The 26,165-nt window shown below is 39.7% G+C and overlaps 2 protein-coding genes across 2 annotated transcripts in view; both read left to right on the top strand.

Annotated features, from left to right (window-relative positions):
• Positions 1-4,380: 4,380 nt before the first annotated feature.
• LOC311063703 (deoxyribonuclease-1-like) lies at positions 4,381-15,869 on the top strand. The gene is made up of 10 exons (XM_084083249.1): positions 4,381-4,633; positions 9,213-9,279; positions 9,746-9,908; positions 10,452-10,558; positions 11,110-11,190; positions 12,387-12,478; positions 12,883-13,001; positions 13,483-13,667; positions 13,801-13,924; positions 15,028-15,869. Exons 3-10 carry the CDS (start codon positions 9,747-9,749, stop codon positions 15,073-15,075), a joined length of 918 nt encoding a protein of 305 aa, XP_083939375.1. The 5' UTR covers positions 4,381-4,633; positions 9,213-9,279; position 9,746; the 3' UTR covers positions 15,076-15,869.
• Positions 15,870-21,156: 5,287 nt separating this feature from the next.
• Positions 21,157-26,165, top strand: part of LOC311063029 (deoxyribonuclease-1-like) — a gene marked incomplete at its 3' end in the record, with an annotated part of 9,420 nt that continues 4,411 nt past the window's right edge. The window contains exons 1-5 of the mRNA XM_084082245.1: positions 21,157-21,172; positions 22,107-22,231; positions 23,035-23,197; positions 23,727-23,821; positions 24,443-24,532. Of these exons, the coding sequence (XP_083938371.1) occupies positions 23,036-23,197; positions 23,727-23,821; positions 24,443-24,532 (347 nt within the window). The 5' untranslated portion in view covers positions 21,157-21,172; positions 22,107-22,231; position 23,035. The remainder of the gene's footprint in view (positions 21,173-22,106; positions 22,232-23,034; positions 23,198-23,726; positions 23,822-24,442; positions 24,533-26,165) is intronic.

Raw genomic sequence — 26,165 nt, 5'->3', positions numbered from 1 at the left:
TTGCATGACGTTTGGTTAAAAACTGTAGGAATAATGTGAAAAAATGGGTTTTGCACAAATCGGCCTCCTGGTGGCGCTATAACAGGCCCATGTGAAAAATTTGAGGCAGAGGTTCTGAATTGGCATCCAGGGAGTGTGTGTGCACAGTTTCGCAGCGACCGGGCCAACGGTGCCGGAGATTTGGTGGTAACACACGGACACACGGACGGACGGACACACGGACGGACACACGGACGGACACACGGACGGAGGGTAAAACATACTCTCTCGCCATGCCTTACGGCCTGGCGGAGACAACAACATGTAGAGGTTTTCCAGTTGACCATGGATAGTGGGCACTGGGCAGGGGTGGAAAAAGTACCAATTTTGTTTACTTAAGTAAAAGTACCAATACTGCAATGTAGAAATACTCTGTTACAAGTAAAAGTCCGGAATTAAAAATTGACTTGAGTAAAAGTACAAAAGTATTGGTATCAAAATGTACTTAAAGTACCAAAAGTGAAAGTACTCATTATGCAGAATGTCCCATGTAAAGTTCTCAAATGAATACAAATCTTTTGAAAATAGCAGATCTACAAGCTCACAATACGTTGCGATGCAACGTATTGTGACGTTGCAGATCGGCTATTTTCAAATGGCCTTAATGTATATAGGTCTGAAGTGGGTAATGTATGTTTTGTAATAATATTCAAAATCTTCAAAGTAACTAGTAACTAAAGTTTTCAAATAATTGCAGTGGAGTAAAAGTACAATATTTGTGGAGTTGAAGTAAAGGTATTGGAAATTGGAAATACTCTAGTAAAGTACAAATACTGAAAAATTGCACTTAAGTACAGTACTTAAGTAAAATACTTAGTTACTTTCCACCACTGGTAGAGAGGACACTGCCACAATGTCTTTATGTCCACATACGTAGATAGTAAATGGTGCATTCATAGAGCACCTTTCCCCAAAGTGCTTTACAACTTACACACCGATGGTGGCAGAGCTGAATCCCTGAATGGGAATGTGGGCCCAGGCCCAGGGGCCAAAAGGCCAGGGGCCCTGTATAAAATTGGGCCAACTGAATGGAACTCAGGGGTGGACCGGAAACAAAAAAAATCTGCCTGGGAATTTAAAGGACGGTGGCCCTCATTATGCGTTATTGTTGTATCATGAAAATAAAGTAGTAAAACCACAACAGCTGATCAGTCAGTCAGTCTATCATATAAATACAAACTAAACGGCCCCAGAATGATAGTGCCAGACTTTTAACTCTATGGCCAGACTCCTATGGTCTGTGTTTTTGCAAACCATTGTATCTGCAGGCTTATGCAATTATACCATGATTTGACAATACTTTTTTTTCTTTCACGCTATGGGAGGAAACAGATGATAAGAAGATTATAAACAGAGAAGTATGACCAAGTCAAAGAAGTGGTCGATTTTATCATGAACTTCATGTTGAAATGTGTTGAAATGCCCAGTAGATCATATCTCACACCAGGCCTGGAACTTCATCATTTTAGGGGCAAGGCAACTTGGCCTTTACTGTTGTTGGACACAAAGGTCAATGCAAGGATAGCAAGGCCATCAAATAAAATAATGATTTTAATTTCACAGAAATAATTATTTAAAAAAAGGGGTTTGGGAGTGAAATAAATGAATGAAAAGGCTATATTTCACAATATACTGTATTTGTATTTACAAGTTACTATTTTGCACAAACTTCTGAGTCACAAGTTCAGCCCTGGACTAATCAGAGTCAGTGGATTAATTTGAAGATGGGCCTGGGGAGCCAGGGGGAGTGAAGCATTCACAATAGTATAATTATAGTTATAACAGAACTCATATCGCTTTATAATCATAACACATTAGCATTCTATAATGACTTATGAGGTCAAGTATTATACTTTCTGGATACTCACACTTCTTTAGCAAGGACTGTAGTGTATTATAAGTTGCAGAGATAAAATACATAATAATTCTAATAAGTAATAATAATAATAATGATAATAAGTAATATATATATATTATAATCACTGTTATATTATTATAATGCATTATGGTGTGATGTGTCTATGGGTGCTTTAAGTAAAGGTTACGGAGCCCCAGCCCCAGAGAAGAGGAACTATATGAGTTAGCTGGAACAGAAAACCACAGGCAGGGCAGGGTTAAACACAGCCCAATTTCACGTGTAAAATACAAATACAAGTAAATAACATTAGGGATTATGAATTAACATATTGTGTAATCATTTAGAGAATTTGCTGTGGGGAGTTTAACCTTCCTGCAGTGTTCTGGTCAAATCTGACCGATTTACAACTTTCCTGAATCATAAATACTGTGTTTTTCACCTGATTGGCTCAAGACCCTATGATTTCTTTCCCATTAGGCGTGTGAACATATACAAATGCTGATCACCATTTTTCGTTTATTCAACTTTGTTACACTCTTAGTGTTCCAGGTCAAAAATGACCGCCATAGGAAATAAATGGGATAGGATATAAATGGGAAAGACAATATTATGTTCATCCAGGAGATGGAAAACAAACACACACACACACACACACACGCACGCACGCACGCACGCACGCACGCACGCACGCACGCACGCACAGCACGCACGCACGCACACACGCACGCACGCACGGCAGGCACGCACGGCGCACACACACACACACACACACACACACAGGCTGACAATGATACTGACATGATACTGACCATGATACTGAACATTTTACTTAAGAGCAGTACTTCATTAAATGTTCTTTATTACTGCCATTGTGAAATAAACAGCCTCTTAATTCATTTATTTGACCCCCAAAAAAGTAAAAGTAATTATTTCTGTGGAATTAAAATAGTATTTGATGGCCTTGCTACCCTTGCATTGACTATTGTGTCCAACAACAGTAAAGGCCAAGTTGCCTTGCCCCTAAAATGATGAAGTTCCAGGCCTGGTGAGAGATATGATCTGCTGTTGGGCAACACATTTCAACATGAAGTTGATGATAAAATCGACCTTCTGTGACTTGGTCATACTTCTCTGATTCTTATCTTCTTATCGTCAGTTCCATCCCATAGATTGAAAGAAAACAAGTAGTGTCAAAACGAAGTTGTAAATTGCATATAATTGTTACAGTGAATCACATCATCATAGTAAATCATACAATTACCATTCCTGCTCTTTATTGTTCTAAGCTTCACTTAAACTCCACACAACAAAGTCTCCACATGATTGCACTGATCATGCAACCAAAACCTTTAACTTGTATTTGCACTTGAAACTGGGCTGTGTTTAACCTGCCCTGCTTGTGGTTTTCTGTTCCAGCTAACTCATAGTTCCTCTTCTCTGGGACTGGGGCTCCGTAGCCTTTACTTAAAGCACACATAGACCACTTATAGTGACTTATAATCACACCATAATGCATTATAACAGTGATATAATTCATATTATTATTAGTATTACGTATTAACTAAGATAATTATAATACACATTTGGTTTAAACATTCACTGTGGTTGAATTGCATTTAATTGCACCTTGAACATGATTTATTCTAAAGTACCTTAATTTGATTATTAATAGTAATTTATAAATATTTATTCCACTTAAAGGGATATTTAACTTTCAAACTTTTTTGTGCACATTTTAACAAACATTCTGCCTTTTGTGAGCACCCCAAACGGTTTTTAAGTTGCTTGTTTCAGTATTTAGATATTTTATATATTGTTATCAGACAAGCACCCTTCCTATATAAACCCAATGTAACTTCAAACTCCTTTTTAACCATGTTAGACTAATTTAAAACACACGTCCCTTGTTCAGGTGACTGATAATGTGTGTGGGGGTCGTGTTTATTTTCTCATCTAATTTTTATAATTTGTGGGGAAGATGAAAAAATAAAATGAAAGATGAAGAAAGTAATTGAAAAAACACGGCCCCCTCACACATTAGATTGTGCATAGCATTTAAAATGCCCCCAAACACGTTTGAAAGATAAATATCCCTTTAAATATCTATGTGGTTAAAGTTTGAACCCAGAATATGAGGGCTTTTAGGTTTTATTTAAACAATCTTCTTCTGTTATTCTCAAGGGTCATGTGACCCAGTCAGTCAATGTAGGAAGGCAAGAAATGTCAGTCATTCAAGTGATGAAACTCACAAAGCGATGAGGGAGAGCACTCTCTGGAAAGTGTGTCATTTTAGCTAAAAGCTCTTGGGTGGGCGTAGAAATGTGTCATTTCACATGTGGACACCCAGAAGGGGAGGGAACCGTGTCAGGATAGGTCGAGGAGTTAGAGGGAGGTACAAAGGAAGGGATAATGGGCAGAACTAAAATCGTCCCTAAAAGGGGCCCACACAGTGAAAAAGCAGGTTGTTGTGCGCTGAAGGAGGACACCTGAATATCTATTACAAGTATAGGCTTAGATATAATACTTAATATAGGAACTTAGGCTCCATAGTAGTAAAATACTTAGTTGATAGCTCCTTGAGACTTAGATTATTGATCAAATCAGGCGACTGCTTCAGTGTAGAACTAGAGAGGGTTTAAAACCCTTGAACTCCTATTTTTAAATTGTATTCAGGCGAGGAGAAGACTGCTCAACTTAACATCATCTGCTCCAAAAGACAACTGGTAAAACAATAAGGTAAGCAAGGGAAATTATTTAGAGGAGAATAGATTTTTAAAAAAATAACTTTTATTTGAATCCATGCAAACACAGAAAACTCTACACAGCCTGCGGGGTGTGTTGCAATTATGTCTAGTTATATAAAGTATAAATTTATATATAAAGTTATATAATAATAATAATCTATTCGGATTGGTGGATTACATGCTTTTATTAACCACAAAAGCCCTATTTTATATTTTATACTGTATGATTATGTAAAAAAATAACAAGTCACAAAGTGTCGCATTTGCATGTTGTGATGCATGTTGTGTCCTTGTAGATTCGCTATTTATGCAATTAATGAACGTTTCTGCCAATAATGACATGCATCTTTCCCGGTGCCCAGGCAGCCCATATGGGCTTAGAGAACATTGATCAAAATAATAACAATGTGTAGGCAATCTAGGCATCACATATTGTTTTAGTCACAGTGTTATTGTCTACTGACTTTTCAAGTTCACGGTCATTCATATAGTAATCTGACAGTAGGCTATGCCACCTAAAGTATTTGCATACACACAGCCTTCACTGAGTATGTAAAGTTAAGCATTTTCTGTTATGCCATCCTTATAGCCTATAGATCTATAACAGATCAATTCTCCGATTATTATTTCACGTAGGAAGTGTTTTTTTCTAGTTTCAACAAAGCAAAAGAACAGCATGCCAACAGCACTTTTCCATTGAAGGTGATGCCATTGACACTTGTTCACATAAAACGCTCCAGTACAAATAGTAGTAGTGCTATTTGTTTAATTTTAATTAATTGTTTAATTACCAGAGTGGTGTTTTGATGACATCAATCAATCAACACCTTAAATGTCAATATGCTGTGAACCAACACACCTTAAATGTCAATATATCATTTGTTTTTAATTGGCACTCTTGCATGACATCATCAACAGAATTATGTAAACTGTGAATATCTTACCATGAATGAGACAGCATAATTGACACTCGTTCAAATAAAACGCAGAGCTTGGAAACGCTAGTGAAACTTCAATAACCGACAGGGCTGTGCACAGACATTTTGGTAGCTGGGGGTTCAAGCAAATAAAACAAAGAATCATCTCACCAGCATGCATGGATATTCCCACACTGATGTTGCCACACTACAATAGTAAAAAAAAATAGCATAGTAAATGGTGCATTTATGTAGGACCTTTTTCGAAAGCACAATTAGACCCTCCAGATTGACGCGGGCAAAAATCTTTCAGCCTTTTTGAAAAAACATTACCATGCATAATTATGCGCTATTTTGCCGATTATGCGGTAAATTATGCGATCACATAATCGCATTTTTCTGGAGGGTCTACACAATATAATTCAGTGTAGGCCTGACCTCGATTAGTCGAATAGTTGACTAATCGATCGAGGGAGTCTGATTTGACTGCCAATCTCAAAAAAAAAAAGAGGAAAAGAAACCTCACAGTATCCAATATTCAAATTGGCTTAAGGGAGGGCCGGCGGCCAGCCCTCAACCTTATGGATTAGAGTGCGATCACACCGAACTTGGATTCTGCCTATGTGGGTGGATTCTGCCAATGCTTTTCAATGAGAGCAGTGCCGTTTGTTGCCATTCGAGGATTTTCGGGGGGAAAAAAAGGAAAAAAAGAAAACAGGCATAATCCACCAGAGTAAAGTTTGGTTTGACCGCACCCTTATAAGGCCTGTCCACACGAATGCAACTCCCTGCAACTACCATTGGGGATAATGGTTGCAAGTAGTTGCAAGGATTGTATTGGTGTGGCCTGGCCTTTAGAGTGAAATTGCAGTTTTCTAGTATAAAAAAAACAAAACAATTTGGCTTTGTGTATGAGGTGTATTTAGGAGTGAAATATTATGTATTTATTTCTGAACTACTACATGCTCTTTTGCTACAGCTGTTGTCTTGTACCTCCATAAACTCTGGGGTTATATAACTGATGGAAAAGATGAGGAAATTGGCATTGATAAATAAGTCACACAGTTTGCATTGAGGGGAAGTTTAGAGAAGGTATGAGGAAGGCAACCGCAACAATTAAAGAGCACAGGTGCAGGTTGTATGGCAGGATTAACAACTATATTTTTCAAGTGCCTTCCTGCTTGCATTGGAGGTTGATGAAGTAATGCTGTTGTTGTTGGATAGATGTGGTGTCTGAACATAGCGGACCGGTAGAAATGAGAATCCATATCCGGCGGCGGAGAGTAAGCCAACGCTCAGAGTCCGAGTTTACATTCTCAACAATTCACTTTATTGTCAAAGTTCTCAGCAATCCATACATCCAAGTCAATTCAATATATGGCGCGGCCCATAGAATTTCCTTTATTCTGTAGGCCATGGCCTCTGCGTAGATCCAAATCACAGAGCCCCGTTTCTCACAAATACATCACATTATAGACAGGTTTCCTGTTAGTAAACATTGAGAGGAATATGACCGCGCAGCTGCGGGGGGAAGCCTATGGGTGCGTTTGGAAATTACGCACCGGAGCACCGGAGCACACTCGCCTATTAGTTTGTATTGGCCAGTGCGCTCACTGCCGCTCAGGGCTGTATTTTCGAACGCGCCTTCCACCCCCAGGCATGCGCAGATTGCGCATTCTGCTCTGTGATGACGTCGCTCGGAAACCCGTCTATATGCAAGCCACGGGCCCTCTTTCTGACCATTCACAATACAGGTTGCTAAGAACAATGGATTTCTTGGGGTGGGCCTAAAAGTCACACAATGGGTTACGATCTGCCTTAGTTTTAACATTTATCTATCAAACTGTACCTTCACCCATGCTCACATTATAACATTATTATTCAACATTTTATTAGCTTCGAAATGAATCTAAACATTGACATGTCTGACGTTGTATGAATTATTTAGATGATTAAAGTTAAAAAGAAACGCTCCAGCTCAGCTCCTCTCCTCTGGAGAGAGAGTCAAAATCCCTTACACAATGATGTCGTCTTTAACCTCGGCTTAGACACAGAACGATCTTTATTTTACTAAAACTTAGTTCTATCTATCTGTTAATTTAGAAAAGACTAGTACACTTTGTATAGGCTTATACTTGATTCTTGTCAGTCTGATGATTTGGGAGAGACAACTGGCAGGCTCTCCTGCATATAATTAGGCTCTCTCTGAGTAAACAAAAGAATTCGGCCGGGTGTGGTGTCATAGATTCACACTCCAGACAATAGGACAGGATGGTTGAAGGTAATTAACTCAACTGCAGCTTTTTGCCACAGACTGACCCAAACTTTGCTAGTTTTGGTCTCTGCCTGTTATGAGACATTTTGACGGTTTCTGGGTTATAATGTATTAATAATATTTTCATATTTCATAAGCACAGGGCCCGATATTACACGACATAGACATACTTGATTGATTGAAATTTGTATTAGGCAAAAGAATGTAAAACAACACAGTTACATTTATAATACTTTTGTCTAAAAGGTCCGACCAAAAAAGTCCTTGCGGACTTGTTTTTTTCCGTTGGGGTCAACAGCACACACACACACACACACACACACACACACACACACACACACACACACACACACGCACTTTAAGCAGCAGTCTGTCTTGACCAGTTATTTCAAACCAATATAAAAGGTCCGACCAAAAATGCGGACTTGTTTTTTTCCGTTGGGGTCAACAACACACACACACACACACACACACACACACACACACACACACACACACACACACACACACACACACACACACACACACACACACACACACACACACACACACACACACACACACACACACACACACACACTTTAAGCAGCAGTCTGTCTTGACCAGTTATTTCAAACCAATATTTGGTCACTTTTGGGAGGATAGGTCCCAGTTGGTCACAGCGATCAATGATGGACTCACCATAATGATGCTGTAATATATACCCAGTATATACAGTATACTGTGCATATAAACTGTGCTTACAGCTGCAGGTATGTCAAAAAGACTAACTGGAAACAGTTCTGCCTCTTGCACACTTCCTCATACCACAATGATCTAATTTCAGTCAGACAACTCTTGGATTCAATTTAGAATATAGTTTTATTGAGCATAATTGAGCATAGATATATGAAGCATAGTTTGGCATCAGGGCTCTGCATCTATTAATTCCCTGTAAGCATGAACATTTTAATAAATGTTACACGCCAAATAGAATTACAGGGAATGAATTAAGATCCCCAAGGGGAATCTAGAAACAGAGCCTACAGGTGGATGCTGGGGAGGCGGTGGGATTGAGAATTTTCATGGGCAGCAGCAGACAGCGAGGTTAGCGACAGACAGCAGATGATACGGCAGGAGACAGCGATGACAGCAGAGGAGAGCAACAGCAGCACGACAGCACAGCCAGAGAGAAAAGCCAGAATGAACAAGTAGGCAGAGTAATTTTAAATAACCGCCCAGATCAGGAGAAGAGTGCATGTGACTAGTCACCTGATCGGGTTGGCACTCTGCCTTGAGTTGCCTGCCTGAACTAGCTCTGCAAGCTGCTCATCATTTATGTACTGCACACATATTAGAAAGAGATAACTTAAATCTTGATGTTGCTTTCCTCTGTGTAGAGACCTTTGGGCTGTGCCTCTGAGACCTGACTAGGATTCTTGTGCTGTACTTTCTCCTCAGAAGCAGGTAACTATGATTGTTTTTAACAAATGCAATAAATGGGGGTAATTTTTGTATTTTCCAAATTGTAAATGTGTCAAATGTTGTTTTAAAATACTTTTAAAAAATTAGTCATAATGTGGATTCTTGAATATTAATCTCCAATCAATGAAGAATAGGCCTACACACTACTTACTTTTAAGATCTTGTGATATTTCCTTCCAAAACAACTTCTACACAGTAAAATCCCAGTGTAGCAAATCAACCTGTAAGGGTCCATTTGGTTACATTTACACACTCTCTGAGTTAAATGAACACTCAGGATTTTATTGTATAGACCATATTCACACGGAGGCCATATTGGAATTTAACATTGAAAGTGCCGCCACCCGGGGTGGCTACTTTCATTGACTTCATAGAAACATGGCCGCCGTTTGAATATGGTCTATACATGCTCTTATCTCTTACCTGACCTTATCCCTCCTCAACCCAGGATGCGTTTAGTGTGTTGTCTGGTCCTCTTGCTGGGTGGGTTGCAGCTGGCCTGTGCTCTGCTCCGGGTGGCAGCCTGGAACATCAAGGATTTGGGTGAGAGCAAGACCAATATCAAAGATCCCTGTACCATCAAACTCTACATCCTGAATTACATCGCCACGGTATGAAACACTGCAGGCTTTCACACTGTTTCTTTGGGCAACCACATTTGCTCCAATAATTGTCCTGATGCAAATAACCTGGTTGCTGTGTATGTTAATTAAATACAATTTGTATGTTTAAGTTACAAAAGTACATTGTCTTTTTGTATTAAGCTTAATTCATGTTGACACTATATCTTACTGTCAGGAACAAAAAGGTCTTAAAATCGGAACTTTAAGTAGATACTACTTGGATTGGGACATCTTGTCTTAACTACAGTATATATAATTCAATTGTGATAAAGCAGAGGCCATCTTATTGCTTTTCTTTTAATCAACTCCAACTCCTAAGCCTACAGTGACGGTGTACATTTCAGTAGAATTAACTCATTTGTTGTTACAGGAAAAAAAAACTAGATACAGGTAATATTTTAGGAAAAAAACACATTAAAGTGAGATTAGACATACAGTAGGTCTGCTGTTAAAAACAAACTCAAAAGTAATGAAAAGTAAAAAAATTGGTAAAAAATAATTTCAATGTTTCCTTCTAATGTTGTTTTGCAGGTTGTCCGTCTCTATGACATCATCGTGATCCAGGAGGTCAGAGACAATGGTCACGATATCAATAACCTGCCTGTAGTCACTGCACTGATGAACGCGGTCAACCAGCCGTAAGACCATCAGTGCATTTCAGTGATTTCACTTTCTGTTTGTGTTTGCATTAGTACAGTAGCACTGAGAGGACATGATAATCTCTTGATGCACAGAGCAATGAAGATTGAGGTTTTTTTTTATTTAAAAATAAAAATAAAAATGGGAGACCCTATGATCAGTATGGCCAACTTTTACGTTTGCTGCTTTAAGAATGTTAAAACGTTTGGGAATTCTGGAAAAAAAAGAATGTGCAATGGGACATTCTGCATAATGAATAAATGTACTTTTGCCAGTTTAAGTATATTTTGAAGCAAATACTTTTGCACTTGTAATCAAGTATTTCTATATTGTGGCATTGCAATTTAGTAGTAACAGATCTTAGTACCTCCTCCACCACTAGGTTTGTGTCTATTCATAGCAGTCTACTATCAGGGTGAGCTATAACTGCCTGCTAGACTGTCAGTTATACTAACAAGCACACACCGTTGTACAAAAGTGTGTGTGTTTGTTTGTGTGTGCGTGCGTGCGTGCGTGCAGTATGCGTGTAATTGTGTTTATTCATCTCCAGAGGAGGTCCGCTGTACTACTACAAAGTCAGTGGTTACCTGGGTTCTGGTGATCGGAAGGAACGATACCTCTTCCTCTACAGGTAGCTACAGTACAACACATGTATTACTCTGCAATTACACACTATGAATGGATATGTACAATGTTCTCACAGCTCAATAAGTATAATTGACTATTACCATGCTGTGGAGCCTTATAGAGCGTGCCAACGACTCGTCACCACGGGGGTTGTGGCATAGTAGCCGCAGACATACTTGAGGGGGGCAATGTTAAGTCAACCTGGTTTTTATCCCTCAAAGATGTCCGCCGCTACCAAAAGACACTTGTTGACGCCCCCTTCAGGATTTTTGGCACGCTCTATAGGTCCAAAACCATTGTGTGTTCCAATGGATCCAATGTCACCAGCTCTTGTTATTACTTTTCATTGGTTCAATATTTATTGACACACTACTTTCAACCTGGTCTCCCTTTTTTAGCATGTCATTATAGGTGAACATTTTAAAAATGGTAAAAAAAACCAAAAAAAAAAAACCAAATGAGCCTCCACACACATTTGAGTGTGTGTGGCAGCCTCCACACACTCAAAACTGTGCATGTTTTTTATATAGCAAGCTTTTGGTCATAGACCCTCTTCATTGAATATGACAGTATATAAAGGTTCAGGGTGTCATCACACAACACACAAATTCATGGGAGTTGTAGTCCTACAATTAACTGTACTACAAAAACCAAAGGACACAAGTGTCCACTGAGACAGGAAACACCAAAAAGGGAATATTCACAATAATATACAAACAGTAAAATCTAAAAAAAACAATAGACAAAATGCAATACAATGTAGATGCTATTGTGATTTATTTATAGTACAACACTCATGTGAAATCCTCATTTAAATCTAGAGGTAGTACACTTTCTAGGGTCTGGATCCAGGCATAACTTCCTGTAACATTACCCCCTCTCTGAAGAGTAATCTGCTCTATAAACTGGATCCTAGGTTATATTATGGAGTGATGACATCCCCTCACCACCATGACATCACCAACATGACATATCACCATGAACCCATAATGGCATTACAATTATCTATGTACCATTATGTAACACCATAACCACCTAAACATAAGCCATTTATGTTTTGTTAGATTATTTACATTTCTATTGACCACAACCCATTTCTGTTTCATTAGATTATTTACTGCTCTACTGACCATACTCCAAATCTAATGTTGCTTTGTTTTAAAGAAAAGGTTAATTTGTGCCTCTTTTCCATGTTATTAGAACCACAGTGGCTTACGTTGACAGCTATCAGTACGACATTCCTAACGTCTTTGAAAGACCACCTTTTATTGCCCTCTTCCGGTCCAATGCTGGTAAGCTGCCTAATGTGTGTCCGTGCGTGCATGCGTGCGTGCATGTACTGCTATAAATGTGAGAATCAAATGTCCTCTCAATGACAGAAATAAGAGGAAAATGTCATCACCTTTCATAGATGATGAGCTCAATGGGCGCAAGTACTTAATGCATGTTTCCCATGAATAATCTAAAAAGTGCAATATTTGTGGCTGAGACATAGCGGAGTAAAAGTATTTAAAAATGGGAATACTAAAATAAATGTACCTCAGAATTATACTGTATTGTACAGTACTTGGGTAAAAGTACTTTCCACCACAGGACATCTCAGTAGTAAAGTCATCAGCCAGACATATAATAAGGTTTTCACCATTAAGATTGAATTGATATTATAATATACAACACATTCTGTCTCCTGGGCTAGGCTATGACTTTGCGTTGATCCCCCTGCACTCCAAACCAGCAGCTGCTTTTACTGAGATTGATGCTCTGGTTAATGTGGTGGTCAATGTCATCGATCACCCTAAGTGGAATAACGTGCAAGTAAGTAACGCACACACTTACGCACTCACACTCACACACACACACACACACACACACACACACACACACACACACACACACACACACACACACACACACACACACACACTATACACACTATACACAATACTATGTTATGTAGTATTGCGTGTGAGGTTAAAGCTAGTTAAAGGTGTGAAACATTACAGTTAAAAGTATTAAGATGTGTCTGTGTGAGATACAGTTGTATTAAGATGTGGTGAATCAGAAGGTCCTCAGTTTGAATCCTCTGCTCCTCCAGGCTTCATGTTGACTGGTTAAGTGTCTCTGAGCAAGGCACTGAACCACCCAACTGCACCCTGTGTGCATCACTCTGAGCACATCAATGTAGAGAGGTCATTTACCCTCCTGGATCAATATGAATAACCATTATTAATAATTAATTAAAGCATTGATTGATTTCTCTCTCTCTCTCTCTCTCTCTCTCCCCCCTTTGGAGCAGAACATTCTGCTACTGGGTGACTTCAACGCAGGCTGCGACTATGTCACAAACTGGAAAAATAACCGCCTCCGGGAGCGACCACCCTTCTACTGGCTGATCGATGACATTGCTGCCACAAACGTGGCATCTATCTATGGCCCCCCTATCCCACCATCTAAAGTAGGCAGATCATGTCCCTATGACAGGTAGATAGATACGCACATGCATGCATGCATGCATGCACACGCACGCACGCACGCACGCACGCACACATTACAATTTTAAAGAAGAACACAAAAGGCCACATCTCTTGTCATCTTGTCATCTCTCTATTTCTAGGATTGTGGCCACCACTGCCATGGGGCAATATGTTGTTCAACGACCTACTGCTCCACAAGCTCCACCAGTCTATGCTGAAGTCTATCAATTCCAGCAACATTTCCAACTCCATTATGGGATAAAAGTAAGTGGATCTGAACAAATGTGATATTGGTAATGTACATGCACACTGCCCCACACCTTATCAACACAGTGTAGCAGTGTGATAGCCATAGAGTCACAGTTAAAACCCCACACGGGTATTTAGCATTCATAGACACAGTAACCTGCACCTGGTGAAGGCTTTGCTTACAACTCATATTCATGATTGCAATTCCTAGGTCGGTGTTCTATAAATATTGAGACACTACACTGTTCTATCTGCATTTATGTGATTCTTTACTGGGTTTATTGTTAGTCACTCTAAGCGTGTCTGTTAAATGCCAATTCAAGCAAAAGCACAAATCAAACATTAAACCAATTAAATTAAACAAACTCAAAGATACAATCAAGTCAGTTTTCAAAAGCTTGTATATGCATACAGTATATCAACATTGATCATCAGTGTGTGTGACAGCCAATGACTCAGAGTTAAACCATTAGAAAGGTTTCTACTGTTCATAGACACAGCAGCCTGCACCTGGTTAAGGTTTTCCATTCAAGGCAACAGAAATAATCTAACATTTAATAAAATACAGTTTAACAAACTCAAATGCAAAATTGGGTCAATTTGTAATGTTTTTATTCGGTCATAAAAGGAAAGTGATGAAAAAGTATATATAGCATACATATTTCCGTTCAGATCCCACATAATTTGATTACCATTATTTGATTGGTGGAGGGGGTGACAATGGAGCCGTCAATGTTAAGGGAGAACTTATGAGTGGAGCGGGGGAGGGCATCTGGACCAATAATGACTTAATGAGGACTTCAGATTTATTGCAGATAAGTTTCAGGAGTTTTTCCTGCATCCAGGTTTTAATGTCAGTCAGGCAGGTGGTGAGGGTGGAGTGGGTGGTAGCAGTAATGGTTTTGGAGGGGGGGTAGAGCTGTGTGTCGTCAAAAACGTGGGCCATGGCGGCGAAGGATCCAAGCCAAGCACTGACACCATGGGTGACAGAGGTTGTGATGGATTTGCAGTTTTATGGAGATTAATTGAAGTCTGTCGGAAAGGTAGGATGTGAACCAGGAGAGTGCAGTGCCAGGGATTTATACATTATATCAAGTTGTCATTTCTCTTTCCCACAGCCAGAGAAGATCAGTGACCATTTCCCTGTGGAGGTGACGCTGCTGTAAGGCCTGCTGAGTGAGCCCAGCTACAACAACCAATCAACACCCTTCGCTGAATTTGATTATATTTTGGTCTCTTCAGTGAGGAAAAGGCTCAATAATCATGAGGCAATTAATTATATCAGTGGTTCTCAACCTTTTTAGGCTGTGACCCCCCAAAATAATCAAATTTGAACTGGGGACCCCCCCACACCCCGATAAGCACTTGGAATTGTAGGAGTTGAGGCATTACATTTAGTTTGACTCAGGTCCACAGATAAATATTGTATTAAAAAAAAATCACACTGCCTTGCAATGTGAGCTGTTTTCAGAATTGTTGCCTCTTTCTTATATTATTATTTATTTTACAATTTGGCCAATGTTTCACACGTTTTTATAGTACAGTTTGTTGATTACTTTTTTGGTATTAAAAAGGTCTTAAAAGTCCTTAAATTGTCAGTTCACTGTCATCTAGGGACCCCCCAAAAAAGCCCTGCGGGTCCCGACCCACAGGTTGAGAATCACCGAATTATATGACTGAATTTAGTAACATATCAAATGAACTGCTGCACTGCCATGTCTGGCTTACGCTGATTTATCATATAAATAATAAATACAATATTTTTGCGCATGCCCAACAACGAATGAAGTGTGTTTTGTGACAAATATCTCTCAGATACTTAAACTGCTGTCCAAACAAAATAGCCTGGACCCTGTCCCATTGTGTGAGAGGGTCCATGTGTTTATGAGGGACATGCCACAATGGTGGATACATGACCTCAAAGGTGTTCAAATGACTGTATAAACAACACAATCACAAAAGAAAACATACACTGGCTACTAACAGTTAAAAGGTACATATAAGTTCTGTCTCACCATGAGTGACATTGTTAGTTACTAGTTACATAGAATCTACTAACAATGTAAATCATGCAATATTCTGGTTTGTTATCAGTGTTGCCATGTCCGCTTTGGACTTGTTTTTCCTGTAAAGTAACTTTTTAATATTGGTATTTGGCTTTGTTTCTGAAGTGCAGTTGCTTATTTTGGGCTTGCTGTGTAATGTTGTTTATACCAGTGGTTCTCAAACATTTTCATGTCAAGGACCTCCCAAATGAATATATATTTGTCTGCGCACCCCCATCTGGGCAAAATATTGTATGCCCATACAACATTTGTGCTGTTAAAATGTTCACATTTCTTCTAGCTTTCTTTTAGAAAATAGCAGATCTACAAGCTCATAACACGTCGTCACAATGCGTTGTGAGCTTGTAGATCGTCTATTTTCAAATAGCCGTTGTATAGGTTTAAAGTGCTCATGTAGCCAATAATCACTTATTTTGGGCTTGTTTTCATAGACGGTTGCTTATTTCTCTCGCAAAATCTGGCAACAATGTGTGTTATTCATTTGATAAGAGGGTGTGTACCGGCCTAATGGAGTGGCAACCTGTGTTGTGGAGTTACTTGGCTTAGAGATGCTTCTTCAAATTGAACCTGACACACACTTGTCACCCAGGCATCATTTGCATTAACCTCTCATCAGTCTACACAGTATAATATCAAATGTTCTCCTTTCACCGACAAAACAGTAGTAAACAATGTGAATATTTCCATATTTGTGAATCTGAATCGTGGCCACTAATAAATAAAACAGGTGATTTCGGTCTTCATGTGTATTTCATGACAGTAATGTAGGCTCTCTCTCCAAACTGGCTCCTAGTCGCCCAAACTGTGAGACCTGGAACCTCTCAGATCCACATCAACATCACAGATCTGAAACCTGGACTCAAACAAGACTACAATGTACACAATTAAACATGAACTACAAATATGAAGGTCAAAGGTTAATAGACACATTCGCTTTTATGTCAACTGCAATCAGATAAAGCTGAACAGAATTAACACTCTCCTAAAAGTAGTCCAGCGCTACCCTCTGGTGGTTGTGCAAAGTAACGACAGGATTGAAACCAAAGGGTCCACATACTCACTGTACCTCCATACCACATTGACTCACATTTAGTATCCATAGTGGGTGGATTGGATTCATTATTTTTCATTAGTTTCAATATTTGTATCATACAAAACAAAACCAGGCTAAATCACGTCTTAACAATAAAACACATTCTTAGACTGGGGTTCCAATGGGGGGAACCTCAGAATCAAATCTCCACTCTGAAAATAAATAACTCACTCTTTACAGTTACAAATGAATAAATGAACATTGAAGGGTCGGGTTGGGCAAGATGCTTTGAAATCAATTTTCAGTACTTTTAGTTCTATTCTTTTCCCCAATACATCTCAGAGGCAAATATTGTACTTTTACAATAGAGGATACAGCCAGTGTGCCACAATGTCTTTATGTCCACATAAGTAGAGAGTAAATGGTGCATTCATAGAGCTATATACAGGTGACATATATTGTTATAGGTCACCCTATTTGACATCTTCTCATGTATTCTGAGAACAAGATCCACTTTGGGTTAGGTAAGTTTGCATAGTGTTCATACTATCTGCTATGCAAATGCATTTGTAGGCCATGTTGCTGTTATCCTTACTGTAGATGTATTTTACAATGTCATTTCACTATCATAATCGTAGAAGCTCATCAGTAGCTGAAGTGAGTACAGAGGACGCCTGCCACAATTCATTTAAGTCTACATGACCATCATTATCTCAGGGTGGGTTTTTGATTTGTTAAAACAATACACTAGTTTGTGGTTACATATCTACATGAACAAACATGAATGCATGCTACTATAAAGAGCAATTTGTACAGTAAAGTGTTATTCTACTAGGAGATACTATACTGTCAAAGCACTGAATCAATGAATTGTGTGAAATAAAAGCTTATCAAACTCATCTGGCATATTGAATACACCTTTTATGTACATTTCTGGGTGCTGTTTAAGGGCCTCTGGGTGCTCCTGAGGAGCCACAGTGGACTGTTTAAGGGAGAATGGGTGCTGGTGACGTGTCACTGGCGTCAGCTCAGGATGAGGACAGTAAGGTTTATTACTCACAGCGCTCCAGTCTATCTGCTGTATCACAGCTGGCAGGCAGCCAAGCAGGGAGGTGAGTTACATGTACAACTGTCTCTCCTCCTACAGATGATCCATGGCTCAGTGGGGTCGCCGATATACAAGCTCACAATGTGCCATGATGTGACGTATTGTGAGCTTGTAGATTTAGAAAAATCTACTCTCATGGGGGTCCCTGGCAATAAATCTCTTCAAATGGGGGGACCGTGGCCTAATGTCTGTGCATCAATTTGGGGGTCCTTGACATGAACATGTTTGAAAACCACTGCTCTATTGTCCCTAAACTGAAATGGGTCAAACATCACACGTGCTGGAATAATGTTATTAAAAGCACAACTACAACCAGTGAACGGGATACATGCATAGATAGATAGATGTGTCCTCTAGTCAAGATTTGCACTAATTTTCACAATTATTAAAAAATATAAGATCTACAAGCTCATATCATGGCACAGTGCAATTTAAAAGTTGGAATTAAGCATATATTTAAAAAATAAGCACACTGTATATTGGTAGTAGAGAGGCACGGATGGGGTTTTTCGTCACCCAAATCCGCGTCTACACGTTCATTATCCATCCGTCATCCAACCACATGCATCCACAGGCTCTGTATACAAATACAACAATACATTTATATTACTTTTTCAGTTGTCACTGTGGGGTCACCTTCCCACGACCCCACTTGGGGTACTGTCCCATACTTTGAGAACCTCTGATAAGTTACCAAAACACCTCCTCAAATACCTTGTTATTTGCCACCCTATTTGACATCTCCTGTATTCTGAGAACAAGATCCACTTTGGAGCCTTAGCTGTCCAAACTACACTGTTTGCATAGTGTTCATACTATCTGCTATGCAAATGCATTTGTAGGCCATGTTGCTGTTATCCTTACTGTAGATGTATTTTACAATGTCATTTCACTATCATAATTCACCTTCAATGTAGAAGCTCATCAGTAGCTGAGTGAGTACAGAGGACACCTGCCACAATTTATTTAAGTCTACATGACCATCATAATCTCAGGGTGGGTTTTTGATTTGTTAAAACAATACACTAGTTTGTGGTTAAATATCTACATGAACAAACATGAATGCATGCTACTATAAAGAGCAATTTGTACAGTAAAGTGTTATTCTACTAGGAGATACTATACTGTCAAAGCACTGAATCAATGAATTGTGTGAAATAAAAGCTTATCAAACTCATCTGGCATATTGAATACACCTTTTATGTACATTTCTGGGTGCTGTTTAAGGGCCTCTGGGTGCTCCTGAGGAGCCACAGTGGACTGTTTAAGGGAGAATGGGTGCTGGTGACGTGTCACTGGCGTCAGCTCAGGATGAGGACAGTAAGGTTTATTACTCACAGCGCTCCAGTCTATCTGCTGTATCACAGCTGGCAGGCAGCCAAGCAGGGAGGTGAGTTACATGTACAACTGTCTCTCCTCCTACAGATGATCCATGGCTCAGTGGGGTCGCCGATATACAAGCTCACAATGTGCCATGATGTGACGTATTGTGAGCTTGTAGATTTAGAAAAATCTACTCTCATGGGGGTCCCTGGCAATAAATCTCTTCAGATGGGGGGACTGTGGCCTAATGTCTGTGCATCAATTTGGGGGTCCTTGACATCAACATGTTTGAAAACCACTGCTCTATTGTCCTTAAACTGAAATGGGTCAAACATCACACTTGCTGGAATAATGTTATTACAAGCACAACTACAACCAGTGAACAGGATACATGCATAGATAGATAGATAGATGTGTCCTCAGTCCTCTAGTCAAGATTTGCACTAATTTTCATTTTTTTTCAAAAATAGCAGCTCATAGCATGGCACTCAGTGCAATTTAAAAGTTGAAATGAAGCATATTTAAACATAAGCACACTGTATATTGGTAGGCTTGAATATATTTTTTATTATAAAATGCATTTACAATGTATACAGTAAGTGTCACATTTGTAAATGGAAGCATCTAGTGTATAACCTATATTTGTTGCCAGAACCTTAATAATAATGCATAATCCTGTATTCTGAGAACAAGATCCACTTTGGAGCCTTAGCTGTCCAAACTACACTGTTTGCATAGTGTTCACACTATCTGCTATGTATGCATTTGTCAGGCCGTGTTGCTGTTATCCTTACTGTAGATGTATTTTACAATGTCATCATAATTCACCTTCAATGTAGAAGCTCATCAGTAGCTGAGTGAGTACAGAGGACGCCTGCCACAATTTATTTAAGTCTACATGACCATCATAATCTCCGGGTGGGTTTTTGATTTGTTAAAACAATACACTAGTTTGTAGTTAAATATCTACATGAACAAACATGAATGCATGCTAAGGGACACTCAAGCCAACATCTTAACCACTATAGTCTAAAGGGGAATGCCCCCTACCCCCCCCCCCACTCTCACACACCGGAAAACCGTGTGTTTTCCGGTGTTTCCTAGCATCCTTTTTCCTCAGAAAAAGGATGCTAGGGTTCAAGGCAACGTAAAAAGTAAGGTAAGGTAAAAAACGAAATCATATCACACAAAGATTTGGCGGACCCCCGGTAGTAACTCTGAGGACCCCCTAGGGGTCCCGGACCCCTTGTTGAAGACCCCTGATTTATGTGCTAGACTCTTTATTTCCTAGTATGCAGTCACTGACTTAACAGAAATGTTACAGATGTTTTGTTTTCTAAGTTGATGAACTGCTTGTGTGCTGGCTTCAGACTGCAGTTCATTTCATTCAGGTCTCCAAGCACACAGTCATGTCATGTATTAAGATAGAAGATACAGGCTGTGACTCAGGAGATAGAATGGCCGTTTATGGTTGCCTCCATAATCGATGTGTGAATGTATGGAGGTAATTCAAATTCAACCTAATCACTAAACCGTCCAAAAGAAAGTAACTGTGAGAGAACCGTATGTAAATATTTTATCGTGAATACAATTAAAATTCAGTTGAACGGAGGCGAATGAGACGATTTGAATTTGGGGAGAATTTGAATGCTCAGAAGGTGGAAGGTAAGGAGGAGAGGAGCATAAAAGCCAGGTCTGCTCAGGGTCTGGTGTGGTACAAGGTGTGACTGCAGGTGAGTACATGCACACACACACACACACACACACACACACACACACACACACACACACACACACACACACACACACACACACCGTTCTGAGGATAGTACTGTACTGATACTGTATTGAATACTGTTTTTGCTCTTGCTGTCTGGGTTCTCTGCCCTGTGTTTCTGTATTGATACAGTTTTTTGTACTCTTGGTCATTGGTGTTGTCTGCACTCATTGCTGTCCTAACATCCTTCTAAAAGATGATATGACTGTACTGACACTCTATTCTACTGTTATTATTAGTATTTTGTTGGCCGATACTTTTAGCTTGTTGGATATTGCTACATATAGCTGTATACTGTTGATACTGTGCTCCTCACCTTTGCATCTTTTGCAGACTTCTTTTGCACGCAGACTTTTTTGTCGTTTTGTTGCTGTTACTCAGTGAGCCATAGTCGGATATTAGACGTCCGTTTTTTATGTAGACCTAAATTAGCTGGGCTAGATTCGGTCTATAATGTAAACCGAATCTAGCCGATTGAATTTAATGAATTATTCCATACATTTTGATTTAAAAAACAACTGTTGCATATCTGATCTCCAAATATTGGACAATTTTTTTTTGAATAGTCATTGATCAATATACAGTATAGTTTAGATTTAGCCTTGATCTAGACGTTTTTATCAAAACTATAATGTTTAGATTTAGACGATTTTTAAACCATTAAATAACTTTTATTAGTTAGTCATGTTGTTTGAAAAGGTTGATTTTAACAGTATGTTTAGAAATGATTAGAGCTCACTATTATCGCTACATAATGGCAGTTTGCATTAATGGTGATATTTGCAAATACATTTTTGAAATATTTATAAATAGCAGAAGGTATCCTTAACTGTATCTACTTTTTGTTCTGTATCTGTCCTGTGTTCCACGTTGCTGTGCTGCCTCTAGAGACTGCATTTACCCCTCAGGATTAACAAGGGTCTATCTATCTACAAACCAGCCACTATAGAGACCTTTGGGTGCTTCCTCTGAGACCTGACTGGATTCACATTGTGTGCTTTCTCTTCAGCAGCAGGTAACTATGGTAATGTTGATGAGAAAGTGCAACACAGAGTAACACATGCAGAAATTGAAGATGTTTAAATGTTTCATGCATCTAGTTTTGTTGCAAAGAATGGTGATTAGTTTATTTGCCAAATGGTTAAATTAGGTCAAATGTTTGTTTCAAAACATCTGCAAAGCACAGTTGAATATTAAACTGCAATATATGCAAAGGAAAATAGGCTTGCACTTGTAAGAAACTCTTTATAGAAAGTTCATATAAGTTCTTGCATTGCAACTTTGCTGAAATTAACAGTTTGGTTTGTGAAATTTCCTTTCTGTAAACCTTTTTATCCTATTTTATCCTTATTTTGTCCTGTTTTTTTTGTAATGACCCTAATGACCCTACCCTATTTCCCCTTAAATTACATGTTACCTTATGTAGTGGAACGCAGTGAGCTGGGATTGAACCCTATAGGCTCCCACTCGCCAGTCCGACGTGTTACCAGTCTTGCCAATAGGGCTGAGCCCGATTGGCAGGTCTGTTGCACGCCGGTTCTGGCTAATTTGACTGTGGGGGCTACACTTACGCTGTATAATCCTCAGTGTTTTTACCCAACTGTAACAAATCAACATCAACATTTGGTTACATTTTCACACACTGAGTTAAAGGAGTAGTTCACAGTGGTAAAAAAATCATCAATGAATTCAAGGCTTCATGGGGTGTGTAATTGATAGAAAATAAGTAATTGTTTTGGGTGAACTACTCCTTTAAAGGAACACTCAGGATTTGACTGTGTACCTGCTCTCACCTGACCTTATCGCTCCCCTCCCCAGGATGCGTTTAGTGTGTTGTCTGGTCCTCTTGCTGGGTGGGTTGCAGCTGACCTGTGCTCTGCTGGTGGCAGCCTGGAACATCAAGACATTTGGTCGGAGTAAGGCCAATCTAAGAAGAATAAACCAACCAATCAAAGCCGCCATCCTGAATTACATCGCCATGGTATGAAACACTGCAGGCTTTCACACTGTTTCTCTGGGCAACCATTTGCTCAAATAATTGACCTGATACAAATAACCTGGTTGCTGTGTATGTTAATTAAATACGATTTGTATGTTTTAGTTACAAACGTTTTTATTAAGCTTAATTAATGTTGACACTATATATTACACTGTCAGGAACAAAAAGGTCTTAAAATCTGAACTTTCAGTGGATACTTACATTGGGAAATCTTTTATAACCATTATGCAGTTCAATTGTGAAAAAGATGAGGCGATATTATTGTTTTTCATTTAATTAACCCTATCTCCTAAGCCCCCTATCTCCTAAGCCTACAGTGATGGTGTACATTTCAGTAGAATTAACACATTTGTTGTTACAGGAAACAATTGGTTTGCATTTTTATATTTTCAATTCACTTTTTATGAAAACATTCAAATTAGTTCAACTGCTGTTACAACTGCATTTAAAAAGTAATGAAAAGTCAACAAATGGGCAAATGTCAATGTTTCCTTCACATTTTGTTTTGTAGGTTGTCCGTCGCTATGATATCATTGTGATCCAGGAGGTCATAGACAATGGCAATACCCAGACTGTAGCCCCTGCACTGCAGACAGTGGTCAACCAGTAAGACCATCTCTGTATTCCAGTGATTTATATTGCTTTCAAGTCATTTCTAGGTTGAATTAGCAGCACTGAGAGGACATGATGATCTCTCTGTTGCTCTCAGTGCTACTAATTCAAACATGATGCACAGAACAATGAGCTGGGTTTGAATTTGAAGACTTTGCATTTTGGACAGTGGTGGGAAGTAACTAAGTACATTTTAAATTTAAACAATTTTCCCATGTAATCCAGGCAAGCAATAGAACAATGACAGTATGACACCTGTATTTATGTGTATGTGTGTGACTGTGTGTACAGAATGTGTACTGTATGTGTGTAAAAGCAGACAGGCTGTACTGTACAAGCCACGCCAGGGAAAGTCTCAGACATTATTCATTGCCATATAATTAAAAAAATAATAATAGGGGGCGGGGATTGTTGTTATTTTCCTGGGAAGTGAGAGATTTCTTTTCTGGAATACGCACAGCATTGCGGCAAACGAAAGAAACGCAACGATAAAAATCGGACCCTGCTGTCTGCAAAGGCCTTAACTGTGTGTAGACTAGAGTATGTGTATAGTATGTGTGTATGTGTGTGACTGTGTATTTATGTAACTGTGTTCGTGTGTCTGTTTATCTCCAGACCAGGCGGTCCACGGTATGCATTCATCAGCAGTAATCCACTGGGTCTAATTGGCCGTAATTATTTTGAACGATACGTCTTCTTCTACAGGTACAGTAAATCACTCTGCAGACTACACTAACTAGTACACACTTATGAATGGACCTGTGTGTGTGTGTGTGTGTGTGTGTGTGTGTGTGTGTGTGTGTGTGTGTGTGTGTGTGTGTGTGTGTGTGTGTGTGTGTGTGTGTGTGTGTGTGTGTGTGTGTGTGTGTGTGTGTGTGTGTGAACCTGTGTTCCAATGGATCTAATGTAGTTATTATTTAGTGACAAGCTCTTGTTAATACTTTTCATTGGTTCAGAATTCATAAAACCCCCACACACACTTAAACACTTAAAGTGCATGTCATTATAGGTGCATTAATTAAGTAATTCATTAATAAAACATATTACAGTGGCACAGTCGATAGCGCTGTCGCCTCACAGAAGGTCCTGGGTTCGTCCCGCCGGGGACGCTGTGGGTGTGTCCGCTCCTCCGTGGCTTCAGTGCCTAGGTGGAGTTGGCTAAAGGGCCGTGTGGAGTTTGCATGGTTTTTAAGCTGTCCGACCTGACAACCATGTCTCGAGCCAAACCACCATGGTAAACCCTCCTGTACACTTACATATATTTTTTGCAGGTATTGCATTTAGCTTCTCTGCCATTTATTTGAATAAAATCATTCCACACACGGCTGCACAGTTGGCGAGGATATTGTGGCAGGCAGCCTAATTGCCAATTGCCTCCGCGCTGTAGCTGTCCGCAGCCTTTCTTCTTCGTGACTACTAATTGAAGCCGAGGCCGAATTGGGCCAAATCGCATGGATGAGCCCTGATAGCACATGGTTGGTGCTACAGACTCCAAATTTCGCACACAGATAGCTCAGACCTTTGCCTACGATCTTAGCTAGGCCTCGACCCGACCCGATAAGCGGTTTTCCGGAACCAACGCGACTGTGCAGCCGTGTGTGGTTCCTGGGGAGCAGATGGAACAGTCAACATCTGGTGGGAAGCCAATGGACGCCGAATCCAAATTGGCCCGAATCGCATGGATGAGCCCTGAAAGCACATGGTTGGTGCTACAGACTCCAAATTTCGCACACAGATAGCTCAGACCTTTGCCTACGATCTTAGCTAGGCCTCGACCCGACCCGATACACAGTTTTTCGGATCCGGCACGAAAGGTTTGGAATCTCCGTATGCGGAGATGACTGACATCGGGCTGTTCCGGAGCAAGCGCTGACTCATTGTGACATCACTTCATAAAAGGCATCACATACACTAGATGCTGGCCAGACAGGAGGAGCAGACGGAGGAGGAGACAGTGTTCCTGGGGAGCAGATGGAACAGTCAACATCTGGTGGGAAGACAGGAGGAGCAGACAGAGGAGGAGACAGTTTTTTTGATGAGATCGGTGATGAAGAATTAATTAACTGTGCTGCTTTTACTGAAGAAAACAAGGATCAGTCAAGATCTGAGTTGGATGAGGTGCAGACGGGGGAGACAAACATAAGACAAGCTAAATCAACAAAACAAGACCAACAAAAAACAAGTTCTCCAAAAAAACTCAAGCTGAACTCTCCCGCTACAAAAAAGAAAAGAGCAACAAAGCGTGGGACTGGGATGATGACTTGAATGATGCAGATTTATGCAGGCTGCATATTCTGCTTAAAGAAGGAACAAACAAAAAGCGACAGAGATATATGCC

The sequence above is a fragment of the Gymnoscopelus microlampas genome (assembly GCF_963454915.1).
Source record: "Gymnoscopelus microlampas genome assembly, chromosome: 16".
NCBI classification, from domain to species: domain Eukaryota; kingdom Metazoa; phylum Chordata; class Actinopteri; order Myctophiformes; family Myctophidae; genus Gymnoscopelus; species Gymnoscopelus microlampas.
Note: the sequence above shows the minus strand (reverse complement) of the source record. Positions and strands in the feature narration are given on the sequence as shown.

Coding starts and splice junctions, on each gene's coding strand:
- LOC311063703 (XM_084083249.1), top strand. CDS start 9,747: ATGCGTTTAGTGTGTTGTCTGGTCCTCTTGCTGGGTGGGTTGCAGCTG. Junction 13,002..13,482: donor CTAAGTGGAATAACGTGCAA/GTAAGTAACGCA, acceptor CCTTTGGAGCAG/AACATTCTGCTACTGGGTGA. Junction 13,668..13,800: donor AGATCATGTCCCTATGACAG/GTAGATAGATAC, acceptor CTCTATTTCTAG/GATTGTGGCCACCACTGCCA.